Source organism: Nomascus leucogenys, unplaced genomic scaffold (assembly GCF_006542625.1).
Source record: "Nomascus leucogenys isolate Asia unplaced genomic scaffold, Asia_NLE_v1 Super-Scaffold_241, whole genome shotgun sequence".
NCBI lineage: Eukaryota > Metazoa > Chordata > Mammalia > Primates > Hylobatidae > Nomascus > Nomascus leucogenys.
The window spans coordinates 3660117-3674021 of record NW_022095767.1 but is presented as its reverse complement, the minus strand read 5'-3'; the positions used below and the strand labels follow the sequence as shown (position 1 = coordinate 3674021).

General features: G+C 55.3%; 2 protein-coding genes across 4 annotated transcripts in view; both read left to right on the top strand.

Annotated features, from left to right (window-relative positions):
• MYO1F (myosin IF) overlaps positions 1-1073 on the top strand; it is a 57265-nt gene extending 56192 nt beyond the window's left edge. For all 3 annotated transcript variants that reach the window (XM_030807727.1, XM_030807726.1, XM_030807725.1), the window contains one exon: positions 592-1073. In XM_030807727.1, coding sequence (XP_030663587.1) covers positions 592-668 — 77 coding nt within the window. In that variant the 3' untranslated portion in view covers positions 669-1073. The remainder of the gene's footprint in view (positions 1-591) is intronic.
• Positions 1074-8853: 7780 nt separating this feature from the next.
• On the top strand, positions 8854-12439 carry ZNF414 (zinc finger protein 414). The gene is made up of 8 exons (XM_030807897.1): positions 8854-8977; positions 9693-9984; positions 10300-10407; positions 10519-10624; positions 11056-11399; positions 11480-11530; positions 11993-12166; positions 12253-12439. Exons 1-8 carry the CDS (start codon positions 8975-8977, stop codon positions 12324-12326), a joined length of 1152 nt encoding a protein of 383 aa, XP_030663757.1. The 5' UTR covers positions 8854-8974; the 3' UTR covers positions 12327-12439.
• Positions 12440-13905: the final 1466 nt, after the last annotated feature.

The following is a 13905-nucleotide window of genomic DNA, read 5'->3' as shown; positions in this document are numbered from 1 at the left end:
TCTCTACTAAAAATACAAAAAATTAGCCGGGGGTGGTGGCAGGCACCTGTAGTCCCAGCTACTCTGGAGACTGAGGCAGGAGAATGGCATGAACCTGGGAGGCGGAGCTTGCAGTGAGCCGAGATTGCACCAATGCACTCCAGCCTGGGCGACAGAGCGAGACTCCGTCTCAAAAAAAAGAACCCTGACATCGCCAGGCAGACCTCACCACTGCAAACCCTCTCCACGGGAGAACAGAGAGAACAGATGGGCGAGGTGGCTCATGCCTGTAATCCCAGCACTTTTGGTGGCCGAGGCAGGAGGATCATTTGAGGTCAGGAGTTTGAGACAAGCCTGGGCAACCTAGCAAGACCCCATCTCTACAAAAGATTTACAAAAAAACCTTTTAAGAGTAGAAATGGCCAGATACAGTGGCTCACACCTGTAATCCCAGCACTTTGGGAGGCTGAGGCAGGAGGATGGCTTAAGCCTAGGAGTTTAAGACCAGCCTGGACAACATAGGGAGTCCCCATGAACAAGACGGACAGAGCAGGCATGAGATCTTTCTCCAGGGCCAGCTAGGGGCACCTCAAGCTTTCCTGTCTCCCACAGATTCCTCGGGCTGGTGGAAGGGCCGGCTTCACGGCCAGGAGGGCCTTTTCCCGGGAAACTACGTGGAGAAGATCTGAGCTGGGCCCTGGGATTCTGCCTTCTCTTTCGCCCGCCTGTCTGCCTGCCTGGTGGGGAGCCAGGCCCTGCCAACGAGAGCCTCATTTACCTGGGCTACAGTGGCCTCAAAGTCCAGTCCTGTGGCCTCCAGTCCTGCCCAGGCCCTGGGTCAGTGGGTCACGGCTGCAGCCCCTGCCCCTGGACCCTGGTCTTCCTCCAACATCACACCTGCTGCCCATTCTCCATTTCTGCGTGTGTCAAATGGGACTAACAGCAGAATCTGCCTCCCAACTGCCATGTGATTAAGAAATGGGTCTTGAGTCCTGTGCTGTTGGCAAAGTGCCAGGCACAGTTTGGGGGGGGGGTCCTTGACAAGCGTGACTTTGCTCATTCTGTCATCACTAAGGCAATAAACGTTTGCCAGGGGCCGGGCGCAGTGGCTCACGCCTGTAATCCCAGCACTTTGGGAGGCCGAGGTGGGCGGATCACGAGGTCAGGAGATCGAGACCTTCCTGGCTAACACGGTGAAACCCCGTCTCTACTAAAAATACAAAAAGAAATTAGCCGGGCGCGGTGGCGGGTGCCTGTAGTCCCAGCTACTCGGGAGGCTGAGGCAGGAGAATGGCGTGAACCCGGGAGGTGGAGGTTGCAGTGAGCCGAGATAGCGCCACTGCACTCCAGCCTGGGCGACAGAGCAAGACTCTGTCTCAAAAAAAAAAAAAAAAGTTTGCCAGGTGAAAGCATGAGTTAACTTACTAAGTGCCCAACAAGGACGATGTTTTCACAACCCTGTGAGGTAGGAGCTGTGAAGGACCCCATCTTACAGGTGGAACAATGGAGGTTCAGAGAGGTTCACTGACCCAAGACTGCACAGAGCCATGCCTTGCATTCATATGTGACCACAAAGCTTGAATTTGTCTCAGTTTGGGCCGGGCGCAGTGGCTCACACCTGTAATCCCAGCACTTTGGGAGGCTGAGGCGGGCAGATCACATGAGATCAGGAGTTCAAGACCAGCCTGGATGACACAGCAAAACCCTGTTTCTACTAAAAATTAAAAAAATAAAAAAGCCAGGTGTGGTGGTGCCTACCTGTAATCCCAGCTACTGGGGAGGCTGAAGCAGGAGAATCGCTTGAACCCGGGAGGCAGAGGCTGCTGTGAGCCGAGATCATGCCACTGCATTCCAGCCTGGGCAACAGAGCCAGACTCCATCTCGAAAAAAAAAAAGCAAAAAAAAAGAAAAGAATTTGTCATGGCCGGGCGCAGTGGCTCATGCCTGTAATCCCAGCACTTTGGGAAGCCAAGGCAGGTGGATCATGAGGTCAGGAGTTCAAGACAAGCCTGGCCAACATGGCGAAACCCCGTCTCTATTAACAATACAAAAATTAGCCAAGTCTGGTAGTGGGCACCTGTAATCCCAGCTACTCGGGAGGCTGAGGCAGGAGAATTGCTTGAACCTGGGAGGTGGAGGTTGCAGTAAGCCGAGATCATGCCATTGCACTCCAGCTTAGACGACAGAGTTAGACTCCATCACACACACACACACACACACACACACACACACACAAAATTAGCCAGGCGTGGTGGTGGGTGCCTGTGATCCCAGCTACTCAGGAGGCTGAGGCAGGAGAATCGCTTGAACCCAGGAGGCGGAGGTTGCAGTGAGCTGAGATCGTGCCACTGCACTCCAGCCTGGGCAACAGAGCAACACTCTGTCTCAGAAAAAAAGAAAGGAAGGGAGAGAGAGAGGGAGGGAGGAGGCAGGCGCAGTGCCTCACACCTGTAATCCTAGAACTCTGGGAGGCTGAGGCAGGCGGATCACAAGGTCAGGAGATCCAGACCATCCTGGCTAACATGGTGAAACTTTGTCTCTACTAAAAATACAAAAAATTAGCCAGGCCTGGTGGCGGGCGCCTGTAGTCCCAGCTACTCGGGAGGCTGAGGCAGGAAAATGGCATGAACCTGGGAGGAGGAGCTTGCAGTGAGCTGAGATCGTGCCACTGCACTCCAGCCTGGGCAACAGAGCGAGACTCCATCTCAAAAAAAAAAAAAAAAAAAAAGAAAAGAAAAGAAAGAATTTGTCTCAGTTTCCCTTCCAAAATCTGTATCCCAAATGGTCCAGCAGGTCCGGTTAGTCTTGAAGCTACAGCCGCCAAACCCATCTGGGACCTATGGAGAGAGGCAGGTCCCACATGCTCCCACCCTTAATGCACTCTGGGTCACTCCTGCGCCCTGCACCCCAATCCCATGTCTGTGCCCTCTTAGTCTTCACCCAACTGGGACTAAGACTGCAGTCCTGCTATGGTCTGAGCCTAAAGATCCTGAATTTTGGGCTGGGCGCAGTGGCTCATGCCTGTAATCCCTGCACTTTGGGAGGCCAAGGCGGGCGGATCATCTGAGGTCAGGAGTTCCAGACCAGCTTCGCCAACATGGTGAAACCCTGTCTCTACTAAAAATACAACAATTAGCTGGGCGTGGTGGCATGCGCCTGTAGTCCCAGATACTTGAGAGGCTGAGGCAGGAGGTGGAGGCTGCAGTGAGCCAAGATTGCACCATGGAACTCCAGCCTGAGCAATAGAGTGAGACTCTGTCTCAAAAAAAAAAAAAAAATTCCTGAATTTTGGGAGTGGTGGTGCATGCCTGTAGTCCCAGCGCTTTGCGAGGCCAAGGCTGGAGGATCACTTGATCCCAGGAGTTCAAGGCTGAAGTGAGCTATGATCACGTCACTACACTCCAGCCTGGGCAACTCAGCAAGACCCTGTCTCTAATACTAAAATAAACCAAATCCTGGCCAAGCATGGTGCCTCACAGCTGTAATCCCAGCACTTTGGGAGGCCAAGGCAGGAGGATCACTTAAGGTTTGACCACCCTAGGCAACCTACTAATACCCTGTTTCTACAAAAAAATTTTTAAATTGGCCGGGTGCAGTGGCTCACACCTGTAATCCCAGCATTTTGGGAGGCCAAGGCGGGCAGATCACAAGGTCAGGAGATCGAGACCATCCTGGTTAACACAGTGAAACCCCATCTCTGCTAAAAATACAAAAAATTAGCCGGGCGTGATGGTGTGCGCCCGTGGTCCCAACTACTCGGGAGGCTGAGACAGGAGAATTGCTTGAACCTGGGAGGCGGAGGTTGCAGTGAGCTGAGATGGCGCCACTGCACTCCAGCCTGGGTGACAGAGTGAGACTCCATCTCAAATTAAAAAAAAAGCTAGTGTCGTGCCTGTATTCCCAGATACTCAGGAGGCTGAGATGGGAGGATCACTTGAGCCCAGCAGGTCGAGGCTGCAGTGAGTTGATTGCAACATTGTACTCCAGCCTGGGCAACAGAGCTAACCCTGTCTCTCTCTAAAAAAAAAATAATAATAATGATAATTAATTAATTCTAGCTTTCTAATATGGACACCTGCTCCGTGCTCAGCCCCTCAAAGAGAAGCCAGTCCAGTAGAGATGGGGCTGACTGGTGAGGTGAGGGCTGGCCCACAGAAGAGAGGGTTAATTCAGAGGTGGAATGGGCGTTGCAGCAGGAGCCAGGAAGGTGGGAGAGGGTCGGTCTCAGCAGATTTGGTTGACAAGCACTGCACAGAGTGATCTAAGCTGTGATGAGCGAATTTCAGGCACAGAATACCTACCCGACGGGAGAATGGGGCATTGGGAATCCCCAGTAGAGCCAGGAATCAAGGCAAGACTAGCGGCCGGGCACGGTGGCTCATGCCTGTAATCTCAGGGCTTTGGGAAGCTGAGGTGGGCAGATCACTTGAAGTAAGGAGTTCGAGACCAGCCTGGCCAACATGGTGAAACCCCATCTCTACTAAAAATACAAAAACTAGCTGGGCATGATGCGCACAACCATATAGTCCTAGCTACCCAGGAGGCTGAGGCAGGAGAATCGCTTGAGCCCGGGAGGTGGAGGTTGCGGTGAGCCGAGGCTGTGCCACTGCACTCCAGTCTGGGCAACAGAACAAGACTGTGAGACACACACACACACACACACACACACACACACACAACAGAACAAGACTGTGTGAGACACACACACACACACACACACACACACACACACACACACACAGAGCAAGACTGGCCAGCAGAGCCTTCTGCAGAATCTATTCTCCCTTCTGTGCCTGTCTTGGGAAGCTGAGCATGGCTGGAAAAAATTCTCAAGGCTGCAACCAGGTCTCAAGGGCCCTTTTATTGCTCATTGATGACAGAAAAGCATTTAGCAATCTCTTGAATGGCCCTGGTGCGTTCCATCTCTGAATTTCCTTTTCTTTTTTTGAAGATGGGGTCTCACTGTGTTGCCCAGGCTGGTCTCAACCACCTGGGCTCCTGTGATCCTCCCACTTCAGCCTTCCCCCAGTAGCTGAGATTACAGGCACGCACCACTGTACTCCAGCATCTGATTCTTGTTGCTGTTGTTTCGAGACAGCGTTTCACTCCGTTGTCCCAGACTGGAATGCAGTGGTATGATCATAGCTCACCGTAGCCTTGGATTCCTGGACTCAAATCATGATCCCGCATCACCCTCCCTAAGTGCTGTGATTACAGGTGTGAGCCACTGTGCACGGCACCATGGGCCATTATCTTAAAGGTTTAGCATATGCTAAAAGATATAATCTCCTATCTAGGTTATAGGCATCTTCAGACTGCAGACTTCAGTCATGTTTGCCCTGCCTGCTGCTCACCCCCACATCCTGTTGACTCTTTTACAAAATTTCTTAAGTTGGGTCCCTCCTCTCCCTTCCTTCCTTGGGTCCCTGTCCCTTCTGCCACCTCACCCCATCCTTCCCCAGATTGCACTACCCTCCCCTGCACACACACACACACATACACACACACATCCTTACCCTACATTAAAATGATCTTTGTTTTTTTAAAGCAAATGAGTTTTTAACTGAATGAATAATAATTAAAAGAAAAAAATTTAATTTGTTTTTGTTTTATTTTTTATTTTTGCATGTATGTATGTATTTATTTTTGAGACTGAGTCTCACTCTGTTGCCCAGACTGGAGTGCAGTGGCACGATCTCGGCTCACCGCAACCTCTGCCTCCTGGGTTCAAGTGATTCTCCTGCCTCAGCCTCCCGAGTAGCTGGGATTACAGGCACGTGCCACCATGCCCGGCTAATTTTTGTATTTTTAGTAGAGATGAGGTTTCACCATGTTGGTCAGGCTGGTCTCGAACTCCTAACCTCGTAATCCACCCGCCTCAGCCTCCCAAAGTGCTGGGATTACAGGCGTGAGCCACCGTGCCTGGCCTTTTGTTTTATTTTCTTAGAGACATGATCTTGCTCTGTTGCCCAGGATGGAGTGCAGTGGCATGAACACAGCTCACTGCAGCCTCTAAATTCTGGTCTCAAGCAATCCTCCCACCTCAGCCTCCCAAGAAGCTGGGACTACAGGCATGTGCCACTACGCCCAGCTAATCTTTTTATTTTTTGTAGAGACGGGGTCCTGCTCTGTTGCCCAGGCTGGTCTCAAACCCCTGGCCTCAAGTGATCCTCCCACTTCAGCCTCCCAAAGTGCTGGGATTGCAGGCTTGAGACACCATGCCTGGACAGAAAAAACAAAAAAATAATTCAAAAAACACTAAAGTGAAAACTCAGTCTCTCTCCCACTCAAACATCCCTGTTCCTCTCCCCAGTTTTTAAATATCTCCTAAAGGTATTCTCTGCATATCAAAGCCCATAGGGGGCTGGATACAGTAGCTCACACCTGAAATCCCAACACTTCGGGAGGCTGAGGAGGGTAGATCACTTGAGCCCAGAAGTTCTAGAACATCCTGGGCAATGTGACGAAACCCCATCTCTACAAAACATATAAAAACTAGCTGGATGTGGTGGCACACACCTTTAGTACCAGCTACTAGGGAGGCTGAGGTAGGAGGATCACCTGAGCCCAGGGAGGTTGAGGCTGCAGTGAGCTGTGATCACATCACTGCACTCTAGCCTGAGCAAGAGTGTGACTGTGTCTCAAAAAAACAAACAAAAAAGCCGGATGCAGTGGCTCATGCCTGTAATCCCAGTACTTTGTAAGCCCAAGGCAGGTGGATCGCTGAGGCCAAGAGTTCAAGACTAGCCTAGCCAACATGGCAAAACCCCGTCTCTACTAAAAATACAAAAAAAATTAGCTGAGCGTGGTGGCACACGCCTGTAGTCCCAGCTACTTGGGAGGCTGAGGCACGAGAACTGCTTGAACCCAGGAGGCGGAGGTTGCAAGATCATGTCACTGCACTGCGGCCTGGGGGACAGAGTGAGACTCCGTCTCAAAAAAAAAAAAAAAAAAGTGCATAGGTACAACTTGCTTTGCAGATGGAAATACATTGCACATAAAACCTACAGTTGTGGCCAGGTGCAGTGGTTCATGCCTGTAATCCCAACATTTTGCGTGGCTGAGACAGGCGGATCACATGAGGTCGGGAGTTGAGACCAGCCTGACCAACATGGAGAAACCCCATCTCTACTAAAAATACAAAATTAGCCTGGCGTGGCGGCACATGCCTGTAATCCCAGCTACTTGGGAGGCTGAGGCAGGAGAATCGCTTGAACCCAGGAGGCGGAGGTTGCAGTGAGCCGAGATCGCACAACTCCACTCCAGCCTGGGTGACAGTGCAAGACGTCGTCAAAAAAAAAAAAAAAAAAAAAAAAAAAAACCCTACAGTTGCCTAGAACTCAACGAACACCTCTTGAATGGCAGCATGATGTATTAGAGAGATCTAAGATGTTAGATCTACCTTACCGCCCTCTCAACAGCCCATCCTCCTCCACGTGACTGCCAGGAATCAGATGATGCGCCTCCCCCTGCTAAAAATTCATCAGTGGTTACAACAGAAACCACACTCCTCTCTCTGCACCACTCCCATGGCCCTGCATGACCTGCCGCGCACCATATTCGCTTTCTGACCTCCACACCCCCCCTCCACTCTGCTCCAATGGTGCCCTGGCCGCCTCGCTGCTCTTTGACCAAAACAAGCCCGTCCTGCCCCACTCCACGACATCACCACCAGCTATCCGGTAGAGTCCCCTGCTCCTCGGGCTTTCCACCAGCTCACTCCTTGTTCATCTGGAGACAGCTCCGAAGTCACCTCCTCAGAGTGGCTTCCCTGACCCATCACTTCGACATTTCATTGTTTCCTTCATTGCTCTGAATAGGACAAGACTGTTTTTGCACTTGTTGATTTACTATTTCCCCATTTTTATTTATTTTTATTTAACTTTTAGAGATGGGGGTCTCGCTTTTTCGACCAGGCAGGAGTGCAGTGGTGCCATCACGCTCACTGCAGCCTCGACCTCCCTGGCTCGAGCGATGCTGTTTCCCCATTTTAAAATGTGAGTGCAAGGGGAGGCGAGGTGGCTCACGCCTGCAATCCTAACACTTGGGAGGCCGAGGCGGGAGGATCGCTTGAGCCCAGGAGTTTGAGACCGGCCTGGGCAACACACAGAGAGACCCTGTCTCTAAAAAGAATTTAAAAATTAGCTGGGGACAGTGGCGCACACCAGTAATCCCAGCTACTCGGGAGGCTGAGATGGGAGGATCGCCTGAACCCAGGAGGTCAACGCTGTAGCAAGCTATGATCGCATCACTGCACTCTAGCCTGGGCAACAGAGCAAGACCCTGTCTCAACACTATAAAAAATAAAGAACTGGCCGGGCGCAGTGGCTCACGCCTGTAATCTCAGTACTTTGGGAGGCCGAGGCGGGTGGATCACCTGAGGTCAGGAGTTCACGACCAGCCTGGACAACATGGTGAAACCCAGTCTCTACTAAAAATACAAAAAATTAGCCAGACGTGGTGGTGGGCGCCCGTAATCCCAGCCACTTGGGAGGCTGAGGCAGAAGAATCGCTTGAACCCAGGAGGCGGAGGTTGCAGTGAGCCGAGATCGCGCCATTACACTCCAGCCTGGGCAACAAGAGCGAAACTCCGTCTCAAAAAAATAAAAAATAAAAACAAAGAAAGAAGAACTGCTGTTTATCGCCTGTCCAGGGCTGATCTTGGAACAAGACTATAGGGGATGAAGGTGCCCACTTTGAAGACTAGGACAGCGAGGTCATCCCGGATCTCCGTGCACGGAGTCTGCTGAAGTGCGCGCTGACTGCCCGGGGATAGCAAGATTGCACCAGCGTCCAAGCTGCGCTCCAGGATGACTCTGCCCTCAGGCCCCGCCCGCTCCCCGAGCACCCGCGCAGGCCCCGCCCCAATCTCGCGAGAGCTGAGAGGCGGAAAATGGCGCTGACGTGAGCGCGAGCTCGCACTGCCCAGAGGGTGGCCGCCGCCTAAGCTGCAGCCGCCGGAGCCGCAGAAACAAGAGGCAGAGCGGTGTCGAAGATGGTGAGCGCGGCACCGGGGTCGCGGGCGCGGCGGAGCGGCGGGGACTGGCGGGGAGCCGCCCTGTCGCGCCTGCAGCCTCCGGCCGACCCCGCCCCCACATCCGGGCACCCGTCCGCCGCTGGCTGTCACTCGGAGAGCGCCCTACTTCCGGGCTCGGCCCGGAATTGACCACGCCCACCAGGCTAGGACTCCGCCCCCAAAACTTCTTACATCCGGGCCCCCAGCACCTCCAACCTCCAGGATTGTCCACACTGCTCGAGGCCGGCCAGTGTTTCTCGGTCCTCAGACAATCCATGTCTAGCTCCTCTAGCATCTTCCCAGTGGCTGCCTGCCCATAGCCCCGCCTCCGTAGCCTTGTCCCCGCCCACTCCCTCTAGGCCACGCTTGTGTCGCATACTGGGGCTCCCACCTATCCTAATTGAAGAGAGGAGATGCTTCTCCCATGTGCATAAGGAGCTCAATCCGGGCCAGTGCAGTGGCTGGCGACTCTAATCCCAGCACTTTGGGAGGCTGAGGCAGGAGGATCACTTGAGACCAGGGGTTCAAGACCAGCGAGGGCAACATGGCGAGACCCCATCTTTATAAAAAGAAAAAAAGAGCTTAGTCCACCCTTACGTATTCCCCTATCCTCTCCTGCTGGTGATTCCTTAGAATTGGGGCCGACTGGGTTGACCCAGAGCCCAGAAGGGTTCTCTCTGCCTCTTCCTTCCACCAGGAGGAGAAACCCTCAGGGCCCAGCCCGGACATGCTGGCCACTGCAGAGCCCAGCTCCAGTGAGACCGACAAGGAGGTGTTGTCCCCGGCTGTGCCAGCTGCAGCCCCCTCCTCCATGTCGGAGGAGCCAGGCCCTGAGCAGACAGCCACACCGCCAGTGTGGGAACGTGGAGGGGCTGGAGTGATGCAGCAGGGCTCCTCCCCAGCCCCAGACAGCTGCCAGCCTGGCCCCGGACCCAGCCCTGGCCTGACCAGCGAGGACCTGCGGCCTCCCAGACGACGCCCACCTCCAGGTGATCTGTGATGGGGTCTTCTGGGGAATCACAGTCCCTGGAACAATAGAAGCGAAATATAGAGAATCTCTAACCCCAGGGCCTCTCTAGAGGGATGCCACTCATCATTTTACTGAGCAGCCGGTGGATGCCAGGCTGTGTCTCCAGTGGTGAGCCTGGCCAGTCCAGCCCCTGCACTGTGGCAGACCAGTCTGTTGTGGTAGGCAGAGTAAAGGCCCCAGCACATCATATTTGCTTCTCTGGGGCAGAGCCCTGGGGTCAGGGACAGCACTAGTGAGGAAGGGACCAGTGACCCCTGTTCTGTGCGTCCTGCAGGGAAGCAAATCCCTTGCTCCAGCCCTGGCTGCTGCCTCAGTTTTCCCAGCATCCGTGACCTGGCACAGCATCTGCGAACCCACTGCCCACCCACACAGTCTCTGGAAGGTAGGGCCAAGACCGGTAATGGGGAGGCACGTTAGGGTGGGAAACAGGCGGAGCCCCTCAGAGCCAGCCTTGGCCACCCCTCTCCACTTCTCTGTCCTTCATCCCTACCAGGCAAGCTCTTCCGCTGCGCAGCCCTGAGCTGCACCGAGACCTTCCCCAGCATGCAGGAGCTGGTGGCTCACAGCAAACTGCACTACAAACCCAATCGCTACTTCAAGTGAGACCCTGACCTCTGGAGTTCCGCCCTGCCCTAGCCTCACCCTGTGTGTGGGCTCCAGACCTTCCTCCCTTCCTGGTCAGAGTGTTGGAGGGTGGGACTTGATGTGGGTGGGCCTTTGGGGAAGCCCCGCCCTCACCCCCTGGATGGGGCGGGGCATACGTGGGCGTGGCTTCACTCAGCCGGGCTTTACCTCCCAAGTGGAAAACCGGCCACATAACTTAAAATTGAGACTTCTTTCTGGGTTTCCCCAGGGTTCCCACCCGAAGTGGTCAGGAAGGGTCGCTGCTACAGTTGTACGGGAGCGGGGAGGCGATTAGTGCCCAGGCTCCGTTCCCACGCTCGAAGGGTGGGTGGCATTGCACAGGACCCTCTCCCTTGTCTCCCTGGAGGCCCAGCCCAGCCCAGCCCAGCCCTCTGCCCACCTCCAGGTGTGAGAACTGCCTCCTGCGCTTCCGCACGCACCGCTCGCTCTTCAAGCACCTGCATGTTTGCGCGGAGCATGCGCAGAGCCCAGCCCCGCCACCACCCCCGGCCCTGGACCGAGAGCAGCCCGCGCCCGAGCGCCCCCCGGAGGTTGACCCCGCGTCAGCGCCGGGCCTGCCGTTCCCGCTGCTGGAACCCTTCACGACCCCCGCCCCTGCCCCCACTGGACCTTTCCTGCCGTACTTGAACCCTGCGCCCTTTGGCCTAAGCCCCCCGCGCCTGCGCCCCTTCCTGGCCGCTGCACCCGGGCCGCCGGCTTCCAGCGCCGCCGTCTGGAAAAAGGGCCAAGGTAAGTGTGGGGTCGGGGGCCTCCAGGAGGGCGGGCTGGGCTCGCCCTGACTCTGAACTTGACCCGCCCCTTTACCGCAGGTGCTGGCAGCAGCCCCCGAAGACCCCAGGGCGGCTCCGACGCGCCCTCAGGTGCGTGCAGGTGACCACCAGGGAGGGGTGGAGGGGCTTTCTGTTCTGCGCCCTGCGGGGTCCGGTGGATACCAGGAGGCAGCAGTGCCCATCCCCTTCCCAGGGGGCCACAAATGCCACCGTCCCGAAATACAGGATTTTTGCCTTAAAAATGACTGGCCCCTGCGCCTTCATCTGCGCCGGCGTTCCCGTGCAAACCTTGCGCCCCTTTCACCGTTCACCTCGGAGCGGGCTTCTCCCCGACAGTGAATCTGGGGATGATAGTAGGGGACGCGGAGAAGCCAAGTTGGGTGTCCCCAACTCTAGGGGCAGACAGACCCGGGAGAAACTGAACTAGGCTCCTGGAAGCTGATGGGAGGCGGGAAAAGGTCCCACCCACCCTCGCCGGCGTCCTCCATCCTTGGCGCACGGGTCTTCTGGGTTGGGGGAGCCCGGGACTGACGGGGTCCCGCCTGCCCGCAGGGCACGCGGCCCCGAGCCGCATCGTGTGGGAGCACACACGCGGCCGCTACTCGTGCATGCAGTGCGCCTTCTCCACGGCCTCGCGGCCCGCCATGACCCTGCACCTGGAGGACCACCGCCCCGGCGCCCCCGCGGCCCCCGCGGCCGGGCCGCCGCGCCCCGACGCCCCCGCGGGTAAGGCCGAGGAATGCGCGGGTGGAGAGGGGAGCGGGGGCCCAAGGCGCTGAGGCTCAGGCGCCCCCCTCCTCTGCCCCACCCAGATCCGGCCCCGCTTGCACCCAAAGTGTCGCCGCTGCTGTCAGAGGGGGAGCTTCCAGTGTTCTCGCAGCTCTGAACCCTGCCGCTTTGGGGGTGGGCCATGGGATGTGGGTAGTTTTGTCATTTGGAGGTGGCTGCAGGGAAGGGGGGCTGGGGGTGGACAATAAAGAAGGCGCCATGAGCCAGCCTGTGCTGTGTTCCCATCCCTTGCCCCTCCAAAGGACAGTGGGCTGGAGCCCAGCAGTCATGGAGCGATCACATCTTGGGAGGACCACCTGGGTCCACAGGTGCAGGCCTCACAGCCCACCTGTGTCCTATCTTCCCATCACCCCAATCCTGGGACCCAGGTCCCCACCTCCAGCTGTGGTTGAGGCCCCCAATACCCACTGTGGCACTGTTCTCCCTTGTCCAGAAACCAAATGGGATGGGGACTCTCCAGTTTTCTTTTTTTTTTTTTTTTTTTTTTTTTTTTTTTTTTGAGACAGAGTCTTGCTCTGTGGCCCAGGCTGGAGTGCAGTGGCACAATCTCGTCTCACTGCAAGCTCCACCTCCTGGGTTCACGCCATTATCCTGCTTCAGCCTCCCAAGTAGCTGGGACTACAGGTGCCCACCACCACACCCGGCTAATTTTTTGTATTTTTAATAGAGATGGGGTTTCACTGCGTTAGCCAGGATGGCTCGATCTCCTGACCTCATGATCCGCCCGCCTCAGACTCCCAAAGTGCTGAGATTACAGGCGTGAGCCACCACACCCGGCCTCCAGTTTTCTTTTAAGAAGTCCCGAACGGGCACAGTGGCTCACGCCTGTAATCCCAGCACTTTGGGAGGCTGGGGCAGGTGGAGCACCTGAGGTCAGGAGTTCGAGACCAGCCTGACTTACATGGTAAAACCCCATCTCTACTAAACACAAAAAATTAGCTGGGTGTGGTGGCGCACACCTGTAATCCCAGCTACTTGGGAGGCTGAGGCAGGAGAATCACTTGAACCTGGGAAGTGGAAGTTGCAGTGAGCCGAGATTGTGCTATTGCACTGCAGCCTGGGCAATACAAGTGGAACTCCATCTCAAAAATAAAGAAAAGAAAAAAGCAGTCCCATAACCAGGAGAGGTGACTCATGTCTGCAGTCTCAGTGCTTTAGGAAGCTGAGGCAGGAGGGGTGCCTCAGGCCAGGAATTTGAGACCAGCTTGGGCAACCTAGCAAGATCGCATCTCTACCCCCCACCCCCAAAATACAAAAAATAGCCAGGCATGGCTGGGCGTGGTGGCTCATCCTTGTAATCCTAGCACTTTGGGAGGTCGAGGTGGGTGGATCACTTGAGGTCAGGAGTTGGAGACTAGCCTGGCCGACATGATGAAACCCCATCTCTACTAAAAATATGAAAATTAGCCAGGCATAGTGGTGGGCACCTATAATCCCAGCTACTCGGGAGCCTGAGGCAGGAGAATCGCTTGAACCCGGTGGGACGGAGGTTGTAGTGAGCCAAGATCAAGACCCTGCACTCCAGCCTGGGTGACAGAGCGAATCTCTGTCTAAAAAAAAAAAAAAAAATCCATGGTGGCTACCTGGGAGGCTGAGGCAGGAGGATCACTTGAGCACAGCAGTAAAGGCTGCAGTGAGACATCCTCACACCATTGCAACCCTGGCCTGGGAGACAA